Source organism: Pundamilia nyererei, unplaced genomic scaffold (assembly GCF_000239375.1).
Source record: "Pundamilia nyererei isolate P.nyererei 1_Seehausen unplaced genomic scaffold, PunNye1.0 scaffold00181, whole genome shotgun sequence".
In the NCBI taxonomy this organism is placed as follows: Eukaryota; Metazoa; Chordata; class Actinopteri; order Cichliformes; family Cichlidae; genus Pundamilia; species Pundamilia nyererei.
This window is the reverse complement of record NW_005187582.1, coordinates 49,806-69,971: the sequence shown is the minus strand read 5'-3', so window position 1 is coordinate 69,971 and position 20,166 is coordinate 49,806. Positions and strand designations below refer to the sequence as shown.

The 20,166-nt window shown below is 41.8% G+C and overlaps 2 protein-coding genes across 4 annotated transcripts in view; both read left to right on the top strand.

Annotated features, from left to right (window-relative positions):
- The first annotated feature begins 4,150 nt into the window (after positions 1 to 4,150).
- LOC102205661 (casein kinase II subunit alpha'-like) overlaps positions 4,151 to 20,166 on the top strand; it is a 21,900-nt gene continuing 5,884 nt past the window's right edge. Inside the window, exons 1-3 of one of the 2 annotated variants that reach the window (XM_005746654.1) lie at positions 4,151 to 4,191; positions 16,562 to 16,938; positions 17,039 to 17,150. In XM_005746654.1, coding sequence (XP_005746711.1) covers positions 4,177 to 4,191; positions 16,562 to 16,938; positions 17,039 to 17,150 — 504 coding nt within the window. In that variant the 5' untranslated portion in view covers positions 4,151 to 4,176. Of the gene's footprint in view, positions 4,192 to 10,912; positions 11,021 to 16,561; positions 16,939 to 17,038; positions 17,151 to 20,166 lie in introns of those variants that run through there. The other variant, XM_005746655.1, reaches the window with a different exon arrangement.
- On the top strand, positions 4,170 to 9,246 carry znf319a (zinc finger protein 319a). 2 transcript variants are annotated; one of them, XM_005746653.1, is made up of 2 exons: positions 4,170 to 4,191; positions 5,782 to 9,246. In XM_005746653.1, exon 2 carries the CDS (start codon positions 5,950 to 5,952, stop codon positions 7,708 to 7,710), a length of 1,761 nt encoding a protein of 586 aa, XP_005746710.1. In that variant the 5' UTR covers positions 4,170 to 4,191; positions 5,782 to 5,949; the 3' UTR covers positions 7,711 to 9,246. The 2 variants fall into 2 exon arrangements, with proteins under 2 accessions (XP_005746710.1, XP_005746709.1); XM_005746652.1 differs by lacking the exon at positions 4,170 to 4,191 and adding an exon at positions 4,245 to 4,795.

The following is a 20,166-nucleotide window of genomic DNA, read 5'->3' as shown; positions in this document are numbered from 1 at the left end:
TTACTGAAAGTAATTTCATCTACAGCCCATACTACAGCCAGTACAGACTACATGTTGAGCAGGAAGTCTAAAAGCTATCTGCCCTGCACTTTATGTCAAACTCATTTTACATGGTTTTACACATACAGCCCACTTTGGCCTTATGTGAAGTGGACCAGTGCAACTTCCCTTTCTGTCAGTATATAAGAAAAAGAAGTGCAACTTTCCCATGTGGTAAAGAAAGACTGCTGTAGTATATGAACGCAATCTGTCAACATGACTCTTTGGACTTAAATTGGAAGAACTAAATGTGTAAAATATAGAAATATATCACTTAATTGTTTTGGTGTCGTATCAATGGCCATAGGGAGGCCTTTAACTGTAGGAAAAGCTCTAAAACTTGTGAAAATACAGTTAAAAGTCTAACATGTCCACATTTTCCGAAGCCATCTATTGAGCCAGATTGGAGTCTTTGCTGGCCCAAATCTGGCCCCCGGGCCTTATGTTTGACGCCACATTACTAAAATTCCAGTTCCTCAAGTGGCCACCTATAGACAATCCCCATAGACATGAATGTTAAAATGCCCAACTTTACAGCAGAAATAAACATGTTTAGAGTCTAGAACAGTGTCAGTCTATAGAGTTCATATCCTCATCAATGCCAACTGTGTGTGGGGCAATTTAAGGATAACTCACCTCTTTAAAGAATATTACAGCTGTAACCTTTGGCATGGCTGCTCTGACAAGTTGGTGTATTTTGTCTGACTACTAAAAGACCAACACGTTCTCCTTAATGCCATGTTATGCACAAAGTGTCCTCTGGTGTTGTTGTCCTGATGCAACTGCTGCAGCATTATTGTCTGCCATGAGAAGTCTTCTCCATTTCTGAGCCCACGGTTGGACCTTAGAGGTGAAGCAGTGAATTAAGCTGCAGGTATAAAAGCCTTATATAAGCCTTTGGTTTAAATTTGATTGGGAGACGCTTTTATTTTTTCACTTTTACTTACTACTTTGCTACGGCTGGGGAAACCTGCAGTCAGATGAGACTGAAGTAGTCACACAGATGAGTGACGAAACATTTCTCCCACTTAAAACACTCCAGATGAACAGAATCTGCTTTTTGAGGTACTACTTTAACTTTGCTCATCTGTTAGCAAGAGCTTTGTTAGGCTTAGCCATTAAAAGGTAAGTGGTTAAGTTTAAGAGAAGACCAGATTCTAGTGTAAAATGCACTGTCATACAACAGTAACACTTTTGAAAGTGTCAAATTGAAACAGCCAAATTTGTCATGCCCTGGGGATGCAAATGGGCTGAAAAGACACTGAAGAATCAGTGTTACAGTTTATTGATTGAGTTTTAAGCTTTTGTATTTTTATATTTTTTTCTAGTTAATATTAACATTCCATTAATATGACAGTAAGTAATGCTAGTTGGGTTAGTTAGCTAGCTAGTCTGATAACCTCCCAACTCAACCCGCTCATCCAAATGTGGTGAAAGAAAAATGCAACCAAATTCCATAGTTCAAAGCTGTAGGAGCACAGGTGGTGATATTTATTATACAATTGGTGAAATATAATGGAAAACCCAGCATTTAACAGAACCATTAGCCTATACGGCTATCCAGTTTGCTATCACTGTATTGGATCAGTTAAAGTAAAAAGGTCATATGATAATGGTGGGTGATATAATAAAAAGTTTTTAAAACAATGATTTTGAATAATAATGAGCTCAAAGTCAGTACAAAAAATGTTAAGTCTAAAGCTCCAGCAACACTTATCTTTATGTGGAGCAAGTTTTTGTTTTGTATTTGGCCCAAATGAAGCTTATGCAGCCTATTTAATTTAATTTAATTTAATTTAATTTAATTTAATTTAATTTAATTTAATTTAATTTAATTTAATTTAATTTTACTTATTCAGTTTTTTTAATTACATTTTGCTATGAAAATGTTAAATAACTGATTAATTGAAACAGGGAAATAGTCTGTGAAAATACATTATATAAGGCACAAACAGTTTGTGTTGTTCTAACAGACTTGAACGTTAATAATTGGTGTGTCCACTTTGAGGCTTCGCCACAGTCTGAACCTGAAACCTCTCCAGTTATTTTTTAGTTGTCTTCAGGAATATTTCTCCAGTCTTTCTGATGTACATTCGAAGCATTCGTATTTGGATGCTGGTCGACTCTTGTCAGGAACCCCCCCAAAACAACCAAATTCCATAGCTCAAGGCTTCAAAGCTCCCACACCGCTTCCACGGTGTTGAAGGACGGGCGGCTGAAATGACACAGTCTCCATCATGTTTTATAGAAGGTGGAGACAGTCATACCTCTCTCCTGACCTCCTCTAAACAATGTAATGATTTAAATTAAAAGTTGGATTCCTCACTCCACAAAACCTATTGCCAACGATTTCCAGTCCAGTTCTTATATAATGTGGCATAACTCACTCTTTTCTTGCCACTTCACTTCCTTCAGATTGCTTCCTGACAGCCATGCTTCCAGTGAGCCGCCTATATCCAAAGAAACAGTTTGAAAAGTGCTTAAGGAAGCTGAAGCCCATGTTAAAAAGTCTGCCAGCTTTGAACTAAAATACATGATCTTTTTCAGTTTTGATAAAAGGACACTATGGGCTCAAAATGTGGTCATAAATATTTTGTACTTGTAAATCAGTTTCGTATGTGTAAAAAGAATTTGTGTGTGCGTAACAAAGATTTGTGTGTGTAAAAAAAATGTGTGCGTGTGTAAAAAAGATTTGTGCGTGTAAAAAAGATTTGTGCGTGTAAAAAAGATTTGTGCGTGGACTTAGCCAAAAAAAAAACCCTGCAAGTTACAAGTACGAATTTTGACCCTATTTTTCTTCCTTTCATTTGATTGGTCAATGTCATGTCAATCACAAATGTAACAATCCAATCAGAGAACAGATGGGTTTGGCTGTCAGAGGGGCGCTTTTTTGAACTGCTGGTCCTTGAAGGGTAATACAGTTTGAAGCTGGAGGATCGCTATATAAATATCCGATAGCAGCTAGGTCCTCTAACTTTCAGTAGCTGTTGAAAGGAAAAAGTTGTGGTATATCAGTGGTTAGAAATACCATTATTACTTTAGGATTAGTTTAACACAAAGTCAGGGCTGACCCGGGACCATTGCTGTGAGTTACAGTGCGCAGCATAAAAGTCCTTTCACATCGGACGCAGGATGTGCTGCTAATGCTAACTGCTAACTAAAAGCAAAGGATCCAGAATTTGTTGCTGGCTGCTGGGCTCTGTGGGTTTTTGCAGCAGCTCTACCTGTACTAGATGCTCCTGCTCCTTGTTGTTTCTATCTCTGACTTTATGTCCTCTACAAGAATTTGTTTTTTTTGCTGGTTCTTCAAATGTTAAATAAAAACATGTATGCTAATTCATAACGAAGAAAGCTTTGTAATGAAGACTGTCATTTCCAAAACACTGCCCGCCCCCACCCCGCGGTCCGCAGCGCTGTTGAAAAGGCTGTGGAAGTCCCTGTATTAAACACGTAGACCTGTGACACAAAAATCACCAAACTCGGACGACCACAGACTGTTTTCCTTCGTGGTGATGAAGGAAAACGCTGGGTTGGCATGAAAACAGGCATTTATTCCCTTCAAAGACCTGCAGTTCAAAAAAAGCGCCCCTCGACAGCCAAACCCATCTGTTCTCTGATTGGATTGTTACATTTGTGATTGACATGACATTCACCAATCAGATGAAAGGAAGAAAAATGGGGTCAAAATTCGTATTTGTAACTTGCAGGGTTTTTTTTTGTCTAAGTCCACACACAAATCTTTTTTACACATACAAATCTTTTTTATGCACACACAAATTTTTTTTTACACATACAAATCCTGATTTACAAGTACAAAATATTTATGACCACATTTTGAGCCCATAGGACACAGAAGGTGATAATTCTGTGCTGCATGCGGATCTCACCATGATGCCGAGGAACCCATTAAGCTCATTGTTATAACAATGTTTATCTTCCTCTTTGGTGGTAATAAAGAGCATATTTTACTAAATAAACAGAATGCTTCTCCCATCTGTCTATTTATCTATCCAGACAGACAGGTTTTTCCCCCACGTTAGAAATAAAACTGTGGATTCTAATTTTTAAAAATACTTGAGAAAATGTAGAATGTAAAAAAAGGAAGGCTGCCTCTCGCTTCCTGTGACACACAGAAACATGTTCTTCCTGTTGGTGAGTGAACAATATCAACAATGTTGAAAAATATGAATACATTGTTATTAAAATTGTTGCCTTTAATATTGATTTTGGGCAACGGTGCTTTTTGGGGGAAGACATTAAGTGAAATGAGCTTTATATTAGACAAAAGTATCGCTGCTGAGAATTTCACCTAACTTGTGCGGTTTTGTCTGTCGGTTGAAAACGATGGTATCAGTTGAGACTGTGGGGGTTCATGGTGTACACGACAGAGCTGATGAGACAGAGTACACAGTTGAAACACTCCCCCTACTGTCAAAACGAGGAAGTAGACTTTCTGATACGTTAACAACACCTTTTAGCTTTGTGGTGGATTGTAAACTCTTCCAACAATCAGCGAGAGTTATTTTATCTCCACCGGAGCTCGTTTTGGTTCCTCGGTGCTTCTCTAACATAGTATCGCAGTAACAGCGACGACAGCTCGCTGCGTGGCGGTTTCCGGTGTCCGTCCGTCTGCTAGAGGATGGCGTCCGGCTTCAACCGCATCCCTACCACCGCTGGTCCTCCGAGTCCAGAAAACACCGACGGTTTTCGACCAGAGGCCGAAGACGGCCGTGAAAAGCAATGCTAAGCAGCTCAAGTAAGTTATCGTGAATTCATTTTTTTCTGAATGCGATTTTTTTTCTTTGCAAACGTGCGAGACTCCGCTGCAGGAGGCGGATTTCCTCCCGCAGCTTCGGGGAGGCCTAGTTTGATATGGGTCCTGCATACAGTGAAGGTTCATATCAAATGTTAGACCAGTATAAACGCTATTGTGGCCTGTCATGAAGCGGCATTTTGAAGCCAAAAAATATAGCTTAAAGCCCGTGGTACTTGAGTCGCTTTTGCAATGTTTGACTTACGACACGATATGCAGTTTATGACCAAGAAATATGGGAAGTTAGAGTGGTTTTCTAGTGAAAGAAAACCGGTATTATTTGCTAAGGAAGTCCAGTTGTTTAGTGTCGTTAGCTGTTACTAGTGGTTAGCTGTTAGCTTTCGCAATTGACAAGCTAACGTCGGGTAGCAAGCTACTCCCTGGAACCGAGGGGGAAAAAATAATGAAATACATTGTAAGAAAGCGTTTATTTTCAGGACCAAGTAGACAAAACCTTGACTCGTAAACCACTTGCATTTAAAACATACTTGTAATTGGAAAAACTCGTCTGTTAATTTCCCGAGTTACGTTTCAGGAATTAGACCGAACCAAATAATTGTGGTTATGGTAATGCTCAAAGCTAGCTTAGCTGAGGGTTTTAGGGTTTTCTGGAGAAGTACATACATGCACTCTACATCTGCATTAGCTAACTAAATGTACGAAGTACTTTGACTTCTGTCTCTAGTATAAGTATGGGTCAAGTTTTAGGCCTCAAATTTGGGGTATTTTTCAGTTTTTCCTCACCACAGTCTAAACCTGAAATTCAGGCAGGTTTGTATTACTTTCTTGTAGCCAATAGTAAGTTTTGTAAATTGTTGTCGATATTGAGTGTTACATACTGTGGTAACTGCATGCTTTAATATTATACACTCCCTTTTGTGTGTTCGCTGGCCAATCATACTTAAATCTATGTTCTTCTATCCAAACAGGTTTTCTCTCCTAGTCTCAGAGGACACGTGTAAACAGAGATACTGCACTGAGCTCTTGTCAGTGAGCTCATTTCCATTTTTGAAAACCACATCCACCATTCTCTCAGTTTGGGACTGAAATTCCCCTGTCATCTCCCGAGTGCTGAGCCCTTGCATGCGAAGTGGAAGATGACGGAGGCGTGGCAACAGCAACAGCATGCAGTGGCTCCACCCTCTGTTGTGCACACGCTTCCCCAAGGGACTGACAACCCTCTGGGTTGCGCTGTGTATGGAGTCGTCCTGCAGCCAGACACCTCCCTGCAGCAGCCCCAGCATGGCCAGCAGCATGCTGTTCAAGCTCAGCAGCCTTCGCTGCAGGTAGGGGGCGAGAGAGGGCACAAGTGCGGAGCCTGTGGCCACGACATATCTCACCTGGCCAACCCCCATGAGCACCAGTGTATGGTAACTCAAGACAGATCCTTCCAGTGCACGCAGTGCATGAAGATCTTCAGTCAGGCGACAGACCTTTTAGAGCATCAGTGTGTGCAGGTGGAACAGAAGCCTTTTGTGTGTGGTGTATGTAAGATGGGTTTCTCATTACTCACCTCCTTGGCTCAGCATCACAACTCACATGGCAACGGAAACAATCCAATGAAATGTTCCATCTGTGAGAAAACCTACCGGCCGGGTTCTGGGAACGCAACCCCCACCTCGTCAGCTGCCAACCCTCAGCAGCCCTCCACCGGGGAGACATCCGGTGGAGGCGCAGCAATCAGTGCCTCGTCTCCTCCTGCATTTGAGGCTTCTGCACCAGACAGGCCATATAAGTGCTCCGTGTGCCACAAGTCCTTTCGCCATTTGTCAGAGTTGACACGTCACGAAAGAATACACACTGGCGAAAAGCCATACAAATGTGACACGTGCGATAAAAGCTTCAGTCAGTCTTCACACCTGGCACACCACCAGCGTACGCACAGCTCAGAGAGACCATATAAATGTGCTGTATGCGAGAAGAGCTTTAAACACCGCTCCCACCTCGTGCGGCACATGTACGCTCATTCAGGCGAGCACCTTTTCAAGTGCAATTTGTGCGAGATGCACTTTAAGGAGTCATCCGAGCTTCTGCATCATCAATGCCAGCCAGAAGGCGAGAGGCCTTTCCGCTGTGGGTCATGTGGAAAGAGCTTTAAGCGGCCGTCTGACCTGCGACAACACGAGCGCACCCACTCTGAGGAGCGACCTTTCCAGTGCGAGGAGTGCCAGATGAGCTTCAAACAGCAGTATGCCCTCGTTCGCCACCGTCGCACTCACAAGAACCCAGCTGACCGCCCTTTCAAGTGCAACCTCTGCGATAAGGGCTTTCTCCAGCCATCCCACCTGCTGTACCACCAGCAGGTTCATGGCATGGAAAGCCTCTTTAAGTGCGCCTCCTGCCAGAAGTCGTTCAGTCAGTCGGGAGAACTTTTGCGGCACAAATGCGGCGGCGAAGTGGAGAAACCCTACAAGTGCGATGTGTGCGGCAAAGGTTACAAAAAGAATTCAACGCTGCAGCGCCACCAGAACTCTCACTGCACAGAGAAGCCGCTAAAGTGCTCGCTATGCGACAAGCGTTTCGTGTCATCCTCAGAGTTCGTCCAGCACCGCTGTGACCCGACTCGAGAGAAGCCGCTCAAATGCCCCGACTGTGAAAAGCGCTTCAGGTATTCGTCCGAGTTGCAACGCCATCGCCGCGTTCACACGGGGGAGAAGCCCTTCAAATGCGCAAACTGCGACAAGAGCTTCAAGCAGCGTGAGCACCTGGCCAAGCACCAGAGTGTGCACTCGCGTGAGACGCAGTTTAAGTGCGTGTGGTGTGGCGAGCGTTTTGTTGACCTCACAGCCCTGCAGGAGCACACGGTCCAGCACACCGCAGAGGGCGAGAGTTTTCCTGAAGCTCCCTGCATCCCGTGAGCTGAGCTGCTGCCAAGCCCTGGGCAGGAAATGTGCCAGCCTCCACTTGCTCATTTGTATTTTAGAACATGCCCCCATTAACTATGAGTTTTAGCATCAGTAATGTTAAGACTTGATTCATCCTCTGAGTAAAAGGTAAATCGCCAGAGGGGGTTAGGCTCCCTCATATCCTTTCCTTTTTTTTTTATTTAATGCAAGAGAAAGATGTGTAATGTCAAACGTGGAAAGATCTTGATTTTGTTTAATACTGTGTGGAACCTTATCCTGTGGTTGCATGTGGTCGTCTGTTTTGTACCCGTTTGATTCTGTTAAGAAAGATGGCAGGAAAGTCCCGATAGTTGTTTCCAGTACATGTGTAGGCTCCTCTGCAATCCGTGTGCCTTCATTTTCTGTTGTTTGTTTTTTCTGTTTTCTTTTCGTTAATTTTTTTTTAAAATCAATCAATCATTTTGTGGTGTTTAATTTTATGTCCAGTATAGCGCAAAGAAAAGTCCTCCCTTCCAGCAGTTGGCTTGAGCTGCAGTATCTTTTCACATGCTAGGTCTTAGGTAGTATCATCTGTTTGTGCATGAATATTTATCACACTTTAATATCACTGTTGTATTATAGGTTTGATTTATTTAGAAAAACATCCAAGAAGAAGGAAAAAAATACAAGTGGATTGTGAAAATGTATAGCCAGTGTCCTATGAAATGTGTGTTGTTGCATCTTTGTATTAAAACAGATGACATGTAGGTAACTAACCTATACCTATTATGTCATACGAACACTTGACATGTGCAATAGAACATGCACAATGTAATATTTATGACTACTGATTAATGGCATAGTCTACTCTGTTATATTATAGATTGTGTGTATACGCTATGTAAACATTGAGAACTGTATAGTGCTTACGTTACCTGCTTTTCTATTTACTATGAATGAGCTTGCTGTATTTTGCAAGCACCTTAGTTCCATTTCCAGAAGGATGTTTAACCCAACAGGACTTCAAAGCATTATGTTGCTCACTTGCCACAAATTAGCTGCATTAGTTACTGTATGATAGATCTAACAAAAGTATTATTATTTTTATTGTTATTATTATTATTATTATTATTATTATTTTTCAAGAATTGGCCTTGTAATGTTTTCATGGGATTGTAGCCTCCCCTTGGTCCAGATCAGATGTTCAGCAGATTAATATGACTAGCCTCAAAGTTGCCACTTATGTGTTGGTTTGTACCAGGGATAAAGTTTAAAAAAAAAAGTGTGTGTACCTTTAGTTTACTGTGTGGATTTCTATATTCTGTACAATCTTTGCAGTATATTTAAAAGAAGGATTTGGGGGTTTAAAAGATCACAAACTGGGATTAGCAATGGGAAAGTGAGATCGATGGATTGTGTGCCATGGTTAAAAGATCCTGGTGAGTCTGCTTCACGCTGCAGTATGGGGTTAGCAATTGTAATGGAGCACTGATTTACACATATGGATATCAAATATAGGCTCCTGTTCATACTGTATACAGACAATTAAAATAAACCACCCTTATGACAGTTAAAGTGTACAGTGTTTTCATCAGCTGTATTATCAGGAGAATGAATGGATGATGATGATGAACGTTAAAGAGGATAGACATCAGGGATGGTGTGACCTTTCAAGCCAACCATACATAAGGCAGGTTAACGTACATTCTACTTATAATCAGAATTAATTGAATAAATACGGCAGCGTTTGGCGTTTGAAAGGAGGTTGAGTGCTCAGAGCAGAAAAGCGCTATAAGAACCAGTCCATTTACCATAAAACTGAGTCATAATATTCCAGCTCCAATGTAAACTGAATTTGCTTTGTACTGTCAAGTTTGCGTTGATGGGTGTACGTGGACATCGAGGTGAGTTTTTAGGGACAAAGGTGCAACTGTTACTAATTTATAATTGACCTGCTATTAAGACAGGAAAGCCTTTACAGTAGCTCACTGAAAAGAGATATATCCCATTACATTCCTCAGATTAAATATAAAAAAATAAAATTGACATGATATTCTGTCATTTTGTTTTTTATTGTTTATTTGCTGTTTATGTGTCTTGGCAGTCTTGTTCTTCCTTGTGTACTAACATAAATGTCCTGAAGTTGAATATGTTTAGAGTACACAAGCCAAATGCCAGGTTGTCTGTCAGTAGGGAAAGAATAACTGGGTATAAACAAATACACGGAGAACTCCATTTATTTTTTTTAACCACTGAACAAATTGGGATATGAGGGTTTACATAAAATAGCTAATATTTACTAAACTTAGTTGAGCAGCACATTCTTTTTAGGTATTGTAGGAATTGTAATTGTAGCTGTTTTTAATGTAATTTGGAAAATTCTGCAGTACAATCAACAGTAAATCCCTACTAGTTATTTATTATTATTATTATTATAAATTTGATTAGATCAACTTGTACTAGTAATCTGGTAACTGAAAATCATTTCACTTGTAGTTTGGATAAATTTACAAGATGGTGGTTTGAACTTGATGTGTAGTTTGGGGACAGTGGCTCTGACAAAAAGCAATTCAGCAGCATTACTGAAGATTGTAGTTGGGAGTTATGGAGAGAGATGTTAGGGAGACATGGGGGTTGAGCAGTTTGGAGACACTGAGGCGAAGCTGCGATGGTTTGGAAATGAGGGATAGTGACTTTATTGGACAAAGCATGTTGAACATGGAGATGCCAGGGAGGAGAAGAAGTGGACGAAAAAGCAGATACTCTGCTGTCACACCATCCGCTGCTTTATTTTAGATGCATATATTATATTAACATGTATTTGTAAAATAACGTTTAGTAAAGACTGACAAAATAGTTGATGTTGATTGCAAGTAGAAGGTAAAATTGCAGCAGATTTGTGCTGCAGTACTTGCCTATCCTGCTACTAAAAACAAACATAAATAAATGCAGATAAATGTTAAGCAGCTTTCAAAAGTTACTAACGGAAAATAATACGTGGGAAAATATTTTGTAATAATTACGCGTTTAAACGGGGTCTTATTTTTCACATCTAAATTATGTCGTTTAAGGCTTGCTTTACTTCCGGGTGACGTTGACTGTCTAAGGGAAGATCATCCTATTTCTGCTAACGAACCGCTGCTAGATGTACCCCCATCATCACCACCACCCCTCCAGTGAAATAACTATCACATCATTGACAGTGTGACTATCACACCCATTTCAATAACTTCAGACGTGCAGCAGCGGCTTCGGTCCACGAAGAGCGACGTATAACCGGAGCCCGCGAGCTAACTCTGATGTTGGGCGGACTTCCTCCGAGCTCGGATATTTCTACGACGAGGTTAGCAGGCTAACTTTAGCCCCGTTATTGATTTCTCGTCACAGAAATGTCACACTGACACACAGCCTGTGGCGTGTATGTGTCCCTTATGCATAAAGACAGAACAATCATCATCCATCGTCTTTGTCTTGCTCCATTATTGTTGACGTTTTAAGATTTTATGCTAAGGAAGCGAGCTAGGTAAACGTTGCTAGTTCGCGTTAGGGGTATGTTTCAGATATGCTAGGATAGTTTAGTGGTGACCAGCTGGACTGGATGCTACAGTTTCTGTTATACAGTGTAAATGTGGTTGGTGAAAAATACACAGGGTTTGTCTTTAAGGTGAAGGTGTTTATGGCGCTGGTACAAAACAGGCAGAGATGGATTATTAAAAACAGGCCTTTTGGGCATGAGCCCAAGGGATGCGAGGGTCCCCAGCACTGCACCTGCAAAATCGCAAATAGCTGTAGATTTAAAGGGGGAACGCGGGAGACCTGTACCCCCAGTAAGTAAAATATCTGTATCTACAAAAATCTCCTGAAATCGTCTGATGTTCAATCATTTCTGAGGCAGGACCCTCATTTCCCCATCTTAAATTGTGTTTCTCCCAATACTCAATCGAAACCTTTGCCCACCGCAGAGAGAGCCAGCTACACAAACACAAAAAGTGCGAACATGGTGAAAAGGAAAGAAACACCCAAAAAGATTACACTGCAACAGATACTCAAAAATGAACAGAGACAACAAAGGTCTGCACAGATTCACATCAGTACAATTATGTTATTATCTGTGACTCTGAATGTAGGGGAGAAACATAACAAGGAGAAAAAGGTTCCATTGCTATGAGCGTGACATCATTGTTTATTAATGCACAACTGTCAGAAATGCATGCTGGGACTGACAGGCTGGGAGGCATGTTTCTCATTCTTGAAATTCTTAAGACCAGTTCTTGTTGCTGTTCTTAGTAAAGAGAAGCAAAATGTTAACAACCACAAAGAAATTAACCAAAACTACTACAGATTTAAATAAATAAATAAAAATAAACTAAAGTAAGATGTAAAAATGACCCCCAAAACCACAAATGGATACACAGTGATAATACAAAAGGGCACAAAATGACCAGTAGTTAGAAAATGACTATAAACTGCTCTTACTCCTGAGAGGTGCTGACGGGAATATCTTTTCTCACACACACACACTGCAGCACTGAACATTTGTATGTATCACACAATGTACTTGCATGTGAAATTAGAGCAGGTCACAGTCTGGTGAAGTCCTTCCTCCTGCGTGTTTTACTCAGGCAGCACTTTCCCCTAAAGCAAATGTGGCATTTCCAGTTCTTTACAGTGCACCTGCATTGCGCTGTCCTGTCATGTGTTACATGTGAGAAAAGGCAACTGCACACAATTATCTGACCTGATTGAACCTGAATTGTACAGACTTTTTCTAAAAATCACTTTCAATAGCACGTTGATAAGTCTTTAATAGGGTTCCAGCTTTAATTTCAATCACAATTTTGGCCTCCCAGCATTAAATTAACTTGATTAACCGATATTGAAAATGCATACTTCACCAATATAATGCAAAGCAAAAGATAATCATGTGGTTTATAAATTAATGCCAAAGATATAGTGAAGTCAACAGTGCTTTCGGATTTTATTTGGCCAAAGACGTGTCCAATAAACACCAGGTAACAAAGATTTATTGCCTAAAGATATGTGAAAGTCTTGTGCAGGTTTTGTTACTGCGCAAAACATGGGGAACTGTAGAGGGAACTCAAAGCTGTTGAGGATGAATTTTATTTTGAAGTAACGATTTGTATATTAGTTGGAATGTAGCGTGACATGGATGTGGAAGCATTTACATGTTAAAATTCTTATGTTTATATTTTGCCCATAATCATGGAGCTGTAGTCTCTGCTTTAATCTAGTCCAGGTGATTTTCTTCCTCTGTGGATGACTGAAACTGCCAAAATTTAAAAAAGAAACCACTCGTTTACTTTTATATCAAACTTTATAAAAAAGAAGGGAAGGGGTGCACATAAGACATCTAAAATTGGTAAATGCAAAGATCAAATAATATGTGAATGAAATAGGAGCTTTGGTGAATAGCGAGATGAATTCAAGTATATTTACAAAGTGAAATGAAGAAGCATAAAAACTGCTCAGCTACCACAGTTTCTTCAAGAACACTTAGCTTGTGATTTTTCTTGTGTATACTGTGTCTGGATTGTTGTGGTACAGCATCCAGCAGTAGTTGGCCATCATGCTACAATTCCTGAAACCTTGGTAGTGACGCTCTATTAACTGAATATCCTGATGAAAACGTGAGTGAGTGAGTGCAGGATGTGTATTTTCAATGACATGCGACAGCCCAGCTTCTGGTAGGAATTGAGCAGATGCTGAACTTCTTCCTTGTATCCAGGAGACTTGTGGATGTCCAGAAAGCTTTTGCAGAGCCACTTGAACACCACCCAAGCTTCAAACTCAACTGTTGAGAGATTTTGTTTGTATCTTTCATCCTGCAAAACAGACTTGCTTTCTTCTTCTGGTGACCTCCTGGGAAGTCCTCATCATGGCGCAGGCAGTTAAGAAAGTTGTGAATAAAGTTCCTGCATTAGTCGGCGCCGCTCTTACATACTCCAAACCCCAGCTAGCGACTTTCTGGCACTACGCCCAAGTGGAGCTGGTCCCACCGAACCCAGCTGAGATCCCCAAAGCCATAGAAGCTGATGGGGTGGCTGTAGCTCAGGTGGTAGAGCAGGTCATATACTGATCGGAAGGTTGGTGGTAGGGGTGGGCGATATAAACAATATATGATAGGAACGATATAAATTTGGCCGACAATAGAGATTTTGACTATACTGCTCTATCGCAATAGCGCATGTTGATGATGTCATCAAGGTGCGCCTGTTTTGATCGAAAGCATCGCAGTGGCTACAACCATTATCATCTGCAAATTATGCCGAAAGTCATAGCAAAGAGATGAAGCACTTCTGAAATATGGGGAAAGCCAAAAACTGCGCTTCCTCCACTTCCGTAACATTGATTCATTAATGTTGAATTCTCTCGCAGCTGCTCTATTCCCATGTTGTTGCAGTATATTAATAACTAACCTTGTATAGAGATTGAAAATGTGACGTCATTCAGGGACAAAACCGCAAAGAATTCTGGGAACTCATGGCAAGAGGTACTAGCGCACGCGGGCTTTAAATTGAAATCAGTTACACAGCAATAAAAAGAAACACAAAAAATGGCAAGAAGCTGTTGTATCATTAACTGCAATAGCAAGTCGCATGTCAGCCACAGGAAGAGATCGGTTGTTATCGGATTACGTCGTTGAAGAGAAATTGTTCAAGTCATGTTTCCAAAGTAACAAAGAGCCAATGGATGGCCTGGGTTGCAGCCATTCAAAGACCAAATATAACGTCCCAGAACACTCCAGCTCACATGTTAGTCTGCTCCAAGCATTTACACAAAGGTCAGTGTTTTGTAGTAGTTAATGCGTCATTTTTCATAACATAATTGGTGATATAGGTTACAAGCAAGTTTGGCGCTGAACAGAAATTGTCGCGCTATGCTCCTTTGTTTATTGTGCATAAATAGTGAATTGTCCTGACACAATATTGCGTTTCGCTTCTGTTATTACCATGGTACATTGACAAAAACTTATATTTTTATTCACAGGGTAAAACGTTTTTTTTTTGTATCACTAATTGCCCAGTACGATTACAGCATACAATATTATTGTCACTGCTACATTTCTGTAACGCGTACCAGAAATTATTTCCACTGCTAATTAATTAACGTTAAGCTCAAAGGTCCTATTAATAAACGGTTAACGAATGTGTATTTATGAAGACGATTTGTGAGACTGGTAAACTTACCTTTGTTCGTACGATGGTCTTTCGTTCTACACGGTGCATTTCAAGGTCCTGTATCCATCCGTCGGTAAACTGTACCTGGGCTTGTTGCAGTGACCTGAAGTTACTAAACTTCATGAGTGTATGCACTCACTCCAAGAACCGTATAATTATAAATATGAGCGTGGTGAAAGTTGGGCAGCACGCTAACGTCTTTTGTCCACTCTGTGTGCTCGTAAGGGTCTAAACCTTTCACTCCTTTGATTTTGTCCTCGTATATTTTCTTTGACTTTTCATCAAGTCTGTCTTTGTACGGACCGGCATTGTTCTCCTTCGTTTTGTACATTCCTTTTTTGCGGGGCAAAGAAAAACCAAGAAGGTATTGGAGCCAGAGAATGAACGTTTTGTGGTCCTGAGTTCCCAGCATGCAATGCGCGAAAGTCACGTGGTCTGTCAATCTCTATAGTGGATGAATAATCTCAGTTGTTCTCCTGACTGAAGTTTGGCCCGTGTATAGCATCCTGCTATGCGATTGCGTTTGTCCCTAACCACCAGAATCCCTCACGTTAACTTTTATCGAGTGGAAAAAAAGTTGACGTTCATCCTCCAGCTTCACTGTGCTAATGTTATGCTAACACTGTGCTAATGTTATGTCGCTAGCAATCACGTAGCACAACATTATAGCTGTGTCCCAAAACGTCGGCTGCATTCTTCGGAGGACCCGGCCTTCGCGGTCTACATGGGCCGGGTCCACAAAGGTTTAAGCAAATCCTTCTGCTTAAACCTCGAAGCAAGAAGTTCTGCTTTGTCTTTCGACAGGTTTAGAGCACAAACAAGATCGTTCAGCTCTGTTTGTGTAAAAGTCTCTGAATCTTCATTGGCCATGTAATCAGGATCTGATGACTCTGGATTGTAACCAGATGAAGCTTGACCGTGTTCCTCGTCACCTTCCACAGAAGCTAATCCATCATATGCCAGTACAGGAACAGGCAGTAAGTCATCATGAGGAATAGGCCTTATTGCAGATTCCAGACTGGGATATACAATTTTTTGAGAATCCTGTTGTATTCACGCGGCAAAAATAGGAATCGCTGAGATGATCTCACTGTTCCAGCCACACCATCGGGATTGCAAGTGGCATTTTGCAGATTTAAGCTGTCACTCAGTCCATTGGAACAACTGTTGCAGATGACATGTTGAGCCCAAGATTTATCCTGGTCACCCAGTGGATAAAGTACAACTTGTACATCATCTTAAGGTCTGTGGTAATTGGGCGACGTTGTGAATGAACTGCACGTAACAGAAACTGTCTGGATGATTGATACAATTTCTAGGCATGGTAACAACTGAAATCAATCACAGTTAATTCAGTCTGTAACATAAAACACAGGGAACTGTCATTAAATCTGGCAATACGCTTATGGTTAATTATTCCAACTATCATGCAATATGTAACTAGCTTCATCACAGAAGCTACGCGCTTAAAAAAAAAAACTAAACACAGATTTGAAATCGGCATGAAAAACCCACATAAACTTATCTCTGATGACTTTGACCTGTTGACCTGTATTATTGTGTCCTTAATGTTATGCAGCTATCTGCCACCACATGGAAATGTTCATACATTTCCAAAGAGTCTGAGCTTTACTTTGAAGAAAGACATTGACCCATAGTTATGCTCCTCTCCTGTCTTCCTGCAGCTGGCGGCTCTTCATCCCATCCTACTGAACACCTTGCTCAGGGGCTTCACTCAGTCAGTCATTGTAGCTCTGTCAGTCTGCACGGCGACTGTGTCAGACCAGCCTGACAGCTTTCATCAGAGGCCACGAGCAGCCAAAGCCAATGGTAAGCACGGCTCGGGGACCTTAGAGCCGCATATTCTGGAGAGTCGGTGCGCTGCCTTCCAGTATCGAGCCAGCAAGTATTTAGAAGGAGGTGAAGGTCCTCGACTCGGATCCTCAAAGCTAGCAATGCCTGGCCCCACACCGACCCTCAGCAAAGCTCGGGTTTACACCGATGTTAATACACAGAAGAACAGAGAGTACTGGGACTATGATGCTCATGTGCCAAACTGGAGGTATATATATACATATTTTCTTCGTGAGAGCATGATTTTTTAATGAATTTTTAATCACTGCCAAAGTGTTTTTGCTTTTTTGCGCTTTTGCTTTTCTCAGTAATCAAGACAACTATCAGCTGGTGCGTAAACTGGGCAGAGGGAAGTACAGTGAAGTGTTTGAGGCCATAAATGTGACCAATAACGAGAAAGTGGTGGTGAAAATCCTCAAGGTAAGCACTAGACTGACTTTTTTGCTAGGGCTGTGTGTGTGTGTGTGTGTGTGTGTGTGTGTGTGTGTGTGTGTGTGTGTGTGTCTGTTTTTTACCTTTTATACCTACAATCTCTAATTTGTATTGTGGTAACATGAGTCTTCTCGCTTTGGCAGTTATCCATTTCTGAAAACCTCATCAAATCCAGAAACATTTTTAAAACGTCTTCTGTTAAATCTTTTCTTGGCACTTGCTGACTTTTCTTTGTCAGATTACTTTCTTTAATCCTGTCAAACCTTACATTGTACTCTGGCATCATCTATTGGTCAAATGGTTTATGAACAGCCTGTGGCATCAATTTACTTCTGGATCCCATCAGTCTGGAGAGAATGCCTCCCCCTCAGAAAACCAGCTGGATGAATGTGTTTCTCTCTGGTTCCCACTGATCAGTTCCATTACTTAGTGGGGATGGTCGGTTGTAGTCCTGTTTCCCTGTATGACTTGCAGCAGGATGAAGGCGGTCTCTGGGACTACTGGGATCTGGCATCTCCCTGGGAGCTGCAGTTGCTGTTTTGGGGTGTCTGGGTCTCTGCCTCAGTTGGTAGCGGTGGGGACTGGGGTGGGTGCTGCCTAGCAATCTTAGGGTGTGGGGCCTGGGGTCCTTGTGGTGGTGGGTCCTGATCCCAGGCTGGATGGCTGCCCAGGTGCCTGGGGTTGCCTGGTGTCCGGCTGGGTACCTTCTTGCACAGGGTTGGTCTGCACCCCGTTGACTGCCTTGCAGTGTAGTGTGTGTTAGCGCACGTTGGGATGTCCGGTCTGCACCATGGCGGTCGTGTGTAACTGCAAGCCCATTGGATGGGGTAGGGTGTCCAGGTGAGGGGGGCAACCGTTGCTGGGTGCAGCTCGTCCAAGACCCAGATAAGTGTGCCATGTCACTTTTGCTGTGTGTCTGTTGTAATTGAGTGGTCTCTTTGGGCTCATCTGCACACCCCTGTGGTGGGGCGTGGGAAATGGGGTGCACACTGAGCCACTTGTTTGCTGCTTCTCTCCTTCTGGGCTAGTGCTCTTGTCCTCCTGGTCTTACATATCCCAGCACTCCCTCATACGGCACATTGTTCATACAGTGTCACAGTGGGTAGAGCAGTCATATGGGTGGATTTGCTGAGCCTGGTATTGGAGGAAGGGGTTCACCTCCCCTACCACTCCCCACTGGACGTTGCTGTTGCTTTGGGATCCTGAACTCAGCTCACACTGGGGTGGCAGGCCTCTAGTGGGATTGGCTGCCCATCGCCTCTGGTCCTGGACTCCCACCCCTGCTGGGGGGTAGTATTGCTTCTCACCCTCTTTTCAAGTGTATTTTGTGACACATACACACTCACAAACTTTCACGCTCTTATTCACGCATGCACGCACGCACGCACGCACGCACGCACGCACCCCAAAGAAAGATTGATTTATGTACCGGGGCGATTGTGGCTCAAGAGTTGGGAGTTCGCCTTGTAATCGGAAGGTTGCCGGTTTGAGCCCCGGCTTGGACAGTCTCGGTCGTTGTGTCCTTGGGCAAGACACTTCACCCGTTGCCTACTGGTGGTGGTCAGAGGGCCCGGTGGCACCAGTGTCCGGCAGCCTCGCCTCTGTCAGTGCGCCCCAGGGTGGCTGTGGCTACAATGTAGCTGCCATCACCAGTGTGTGAATGTGTGTGTGAATGTGTGGATGACTGGTTGTGTAAAGTGCTTTGGGGTCCTTAGGGAATAGTAAAGCGCTATACAAATACAGGCCATTTACCATTTACCTGTGCATTTTCAAGATTTTGTTCCAGGTGCTGTATTATTGTTTTTGTTTTAAGGTGCACTAACTGGCGATGTATTGTGCATTTCTGTTTGTACCCTGTCGTTTTATTACACCCCACCCCATTTTTTTCCCCTTTCTACTACCCATCCTGTCTTATACATTATCAAACTGTATACCAGAGGAGCCTATAGAGAATTTATAGAGCTGATCTTGGAATAACAAGTTGTTTGGCTCAACAGTGCATTCAGATCATAACTCTGGTTGCATAAGCTGCCAGACAGGACAGGAGTTAACAAAAAAAAAGGCTGTGGCATCAACAGCCAAGTGAATGAGATACCCAACACTTTACCAAATAATAGGGGTGCAACGATACACAAAATTCACAGTTCGGTTCGGTTTGATACTTTCAATACAAAAAATGTTCATGCTTTTTTAATTTGTCATTTATTAAAATTATAAATATATATTTTAACTCAAACGTAGAGTTCTTAAATTTAATGTTGCTGAAACAACAAAGTAATAAAGTAATAAATCTATCTGATCGAGAAATCACTCATCTTTGGAAAAGAGTTTATTACAGAGAAATGTCTCTTTCAAAAATAAAACGCGCTTACCTTCAGGGTCATACGTCACATGAAAACCAAAATAGTTCCAAACGCCAGATCTGAATGAGGGTGGGGGAGGTTCAATTTGCCATGTTGCAACGAGCTTAGCTTCTGTCTTGCTAGCTTACGCTGCGCTCAGTGGATCTGCACTCGACAGTGCAGCCTAGGCAGAGTAGTCGAATGCAGATCCACTGAGCTCTCAACACAGACAGCATCGTCAGAAGAAAAGTTGATCAAATAAATTAAAAATTTTGTATTGTTCGATACATATGCGTACCGAACCGAAAGCACTGTATCGAACGGTTCAATATCGATATGAGTATCGTTGCACCCCTACCAAATAACTATGCAGTTAATGCTACAGAAACCCTTAAGTAGAATATAAAGGTAAAGAAGCTAAAGAACATAAAGAAGCTGTTGATGATCTAGAAAAAATCAGCAGGAATATTTAATAAGTAGATATTTTTATGCCGTGACAAGCTTTTATTAACACATGATGCAAATAAAGGCAAGTTCAGTGTTTATGTGGTATCACTTTATGGTTATTGTAGCAGCTTTATTGTAACTATTTCTGTCATCCACAGAACATTTAAACATTTTAAATGAGCAGCATAATGTTGGAAATACTGTGTGTGTGTGTG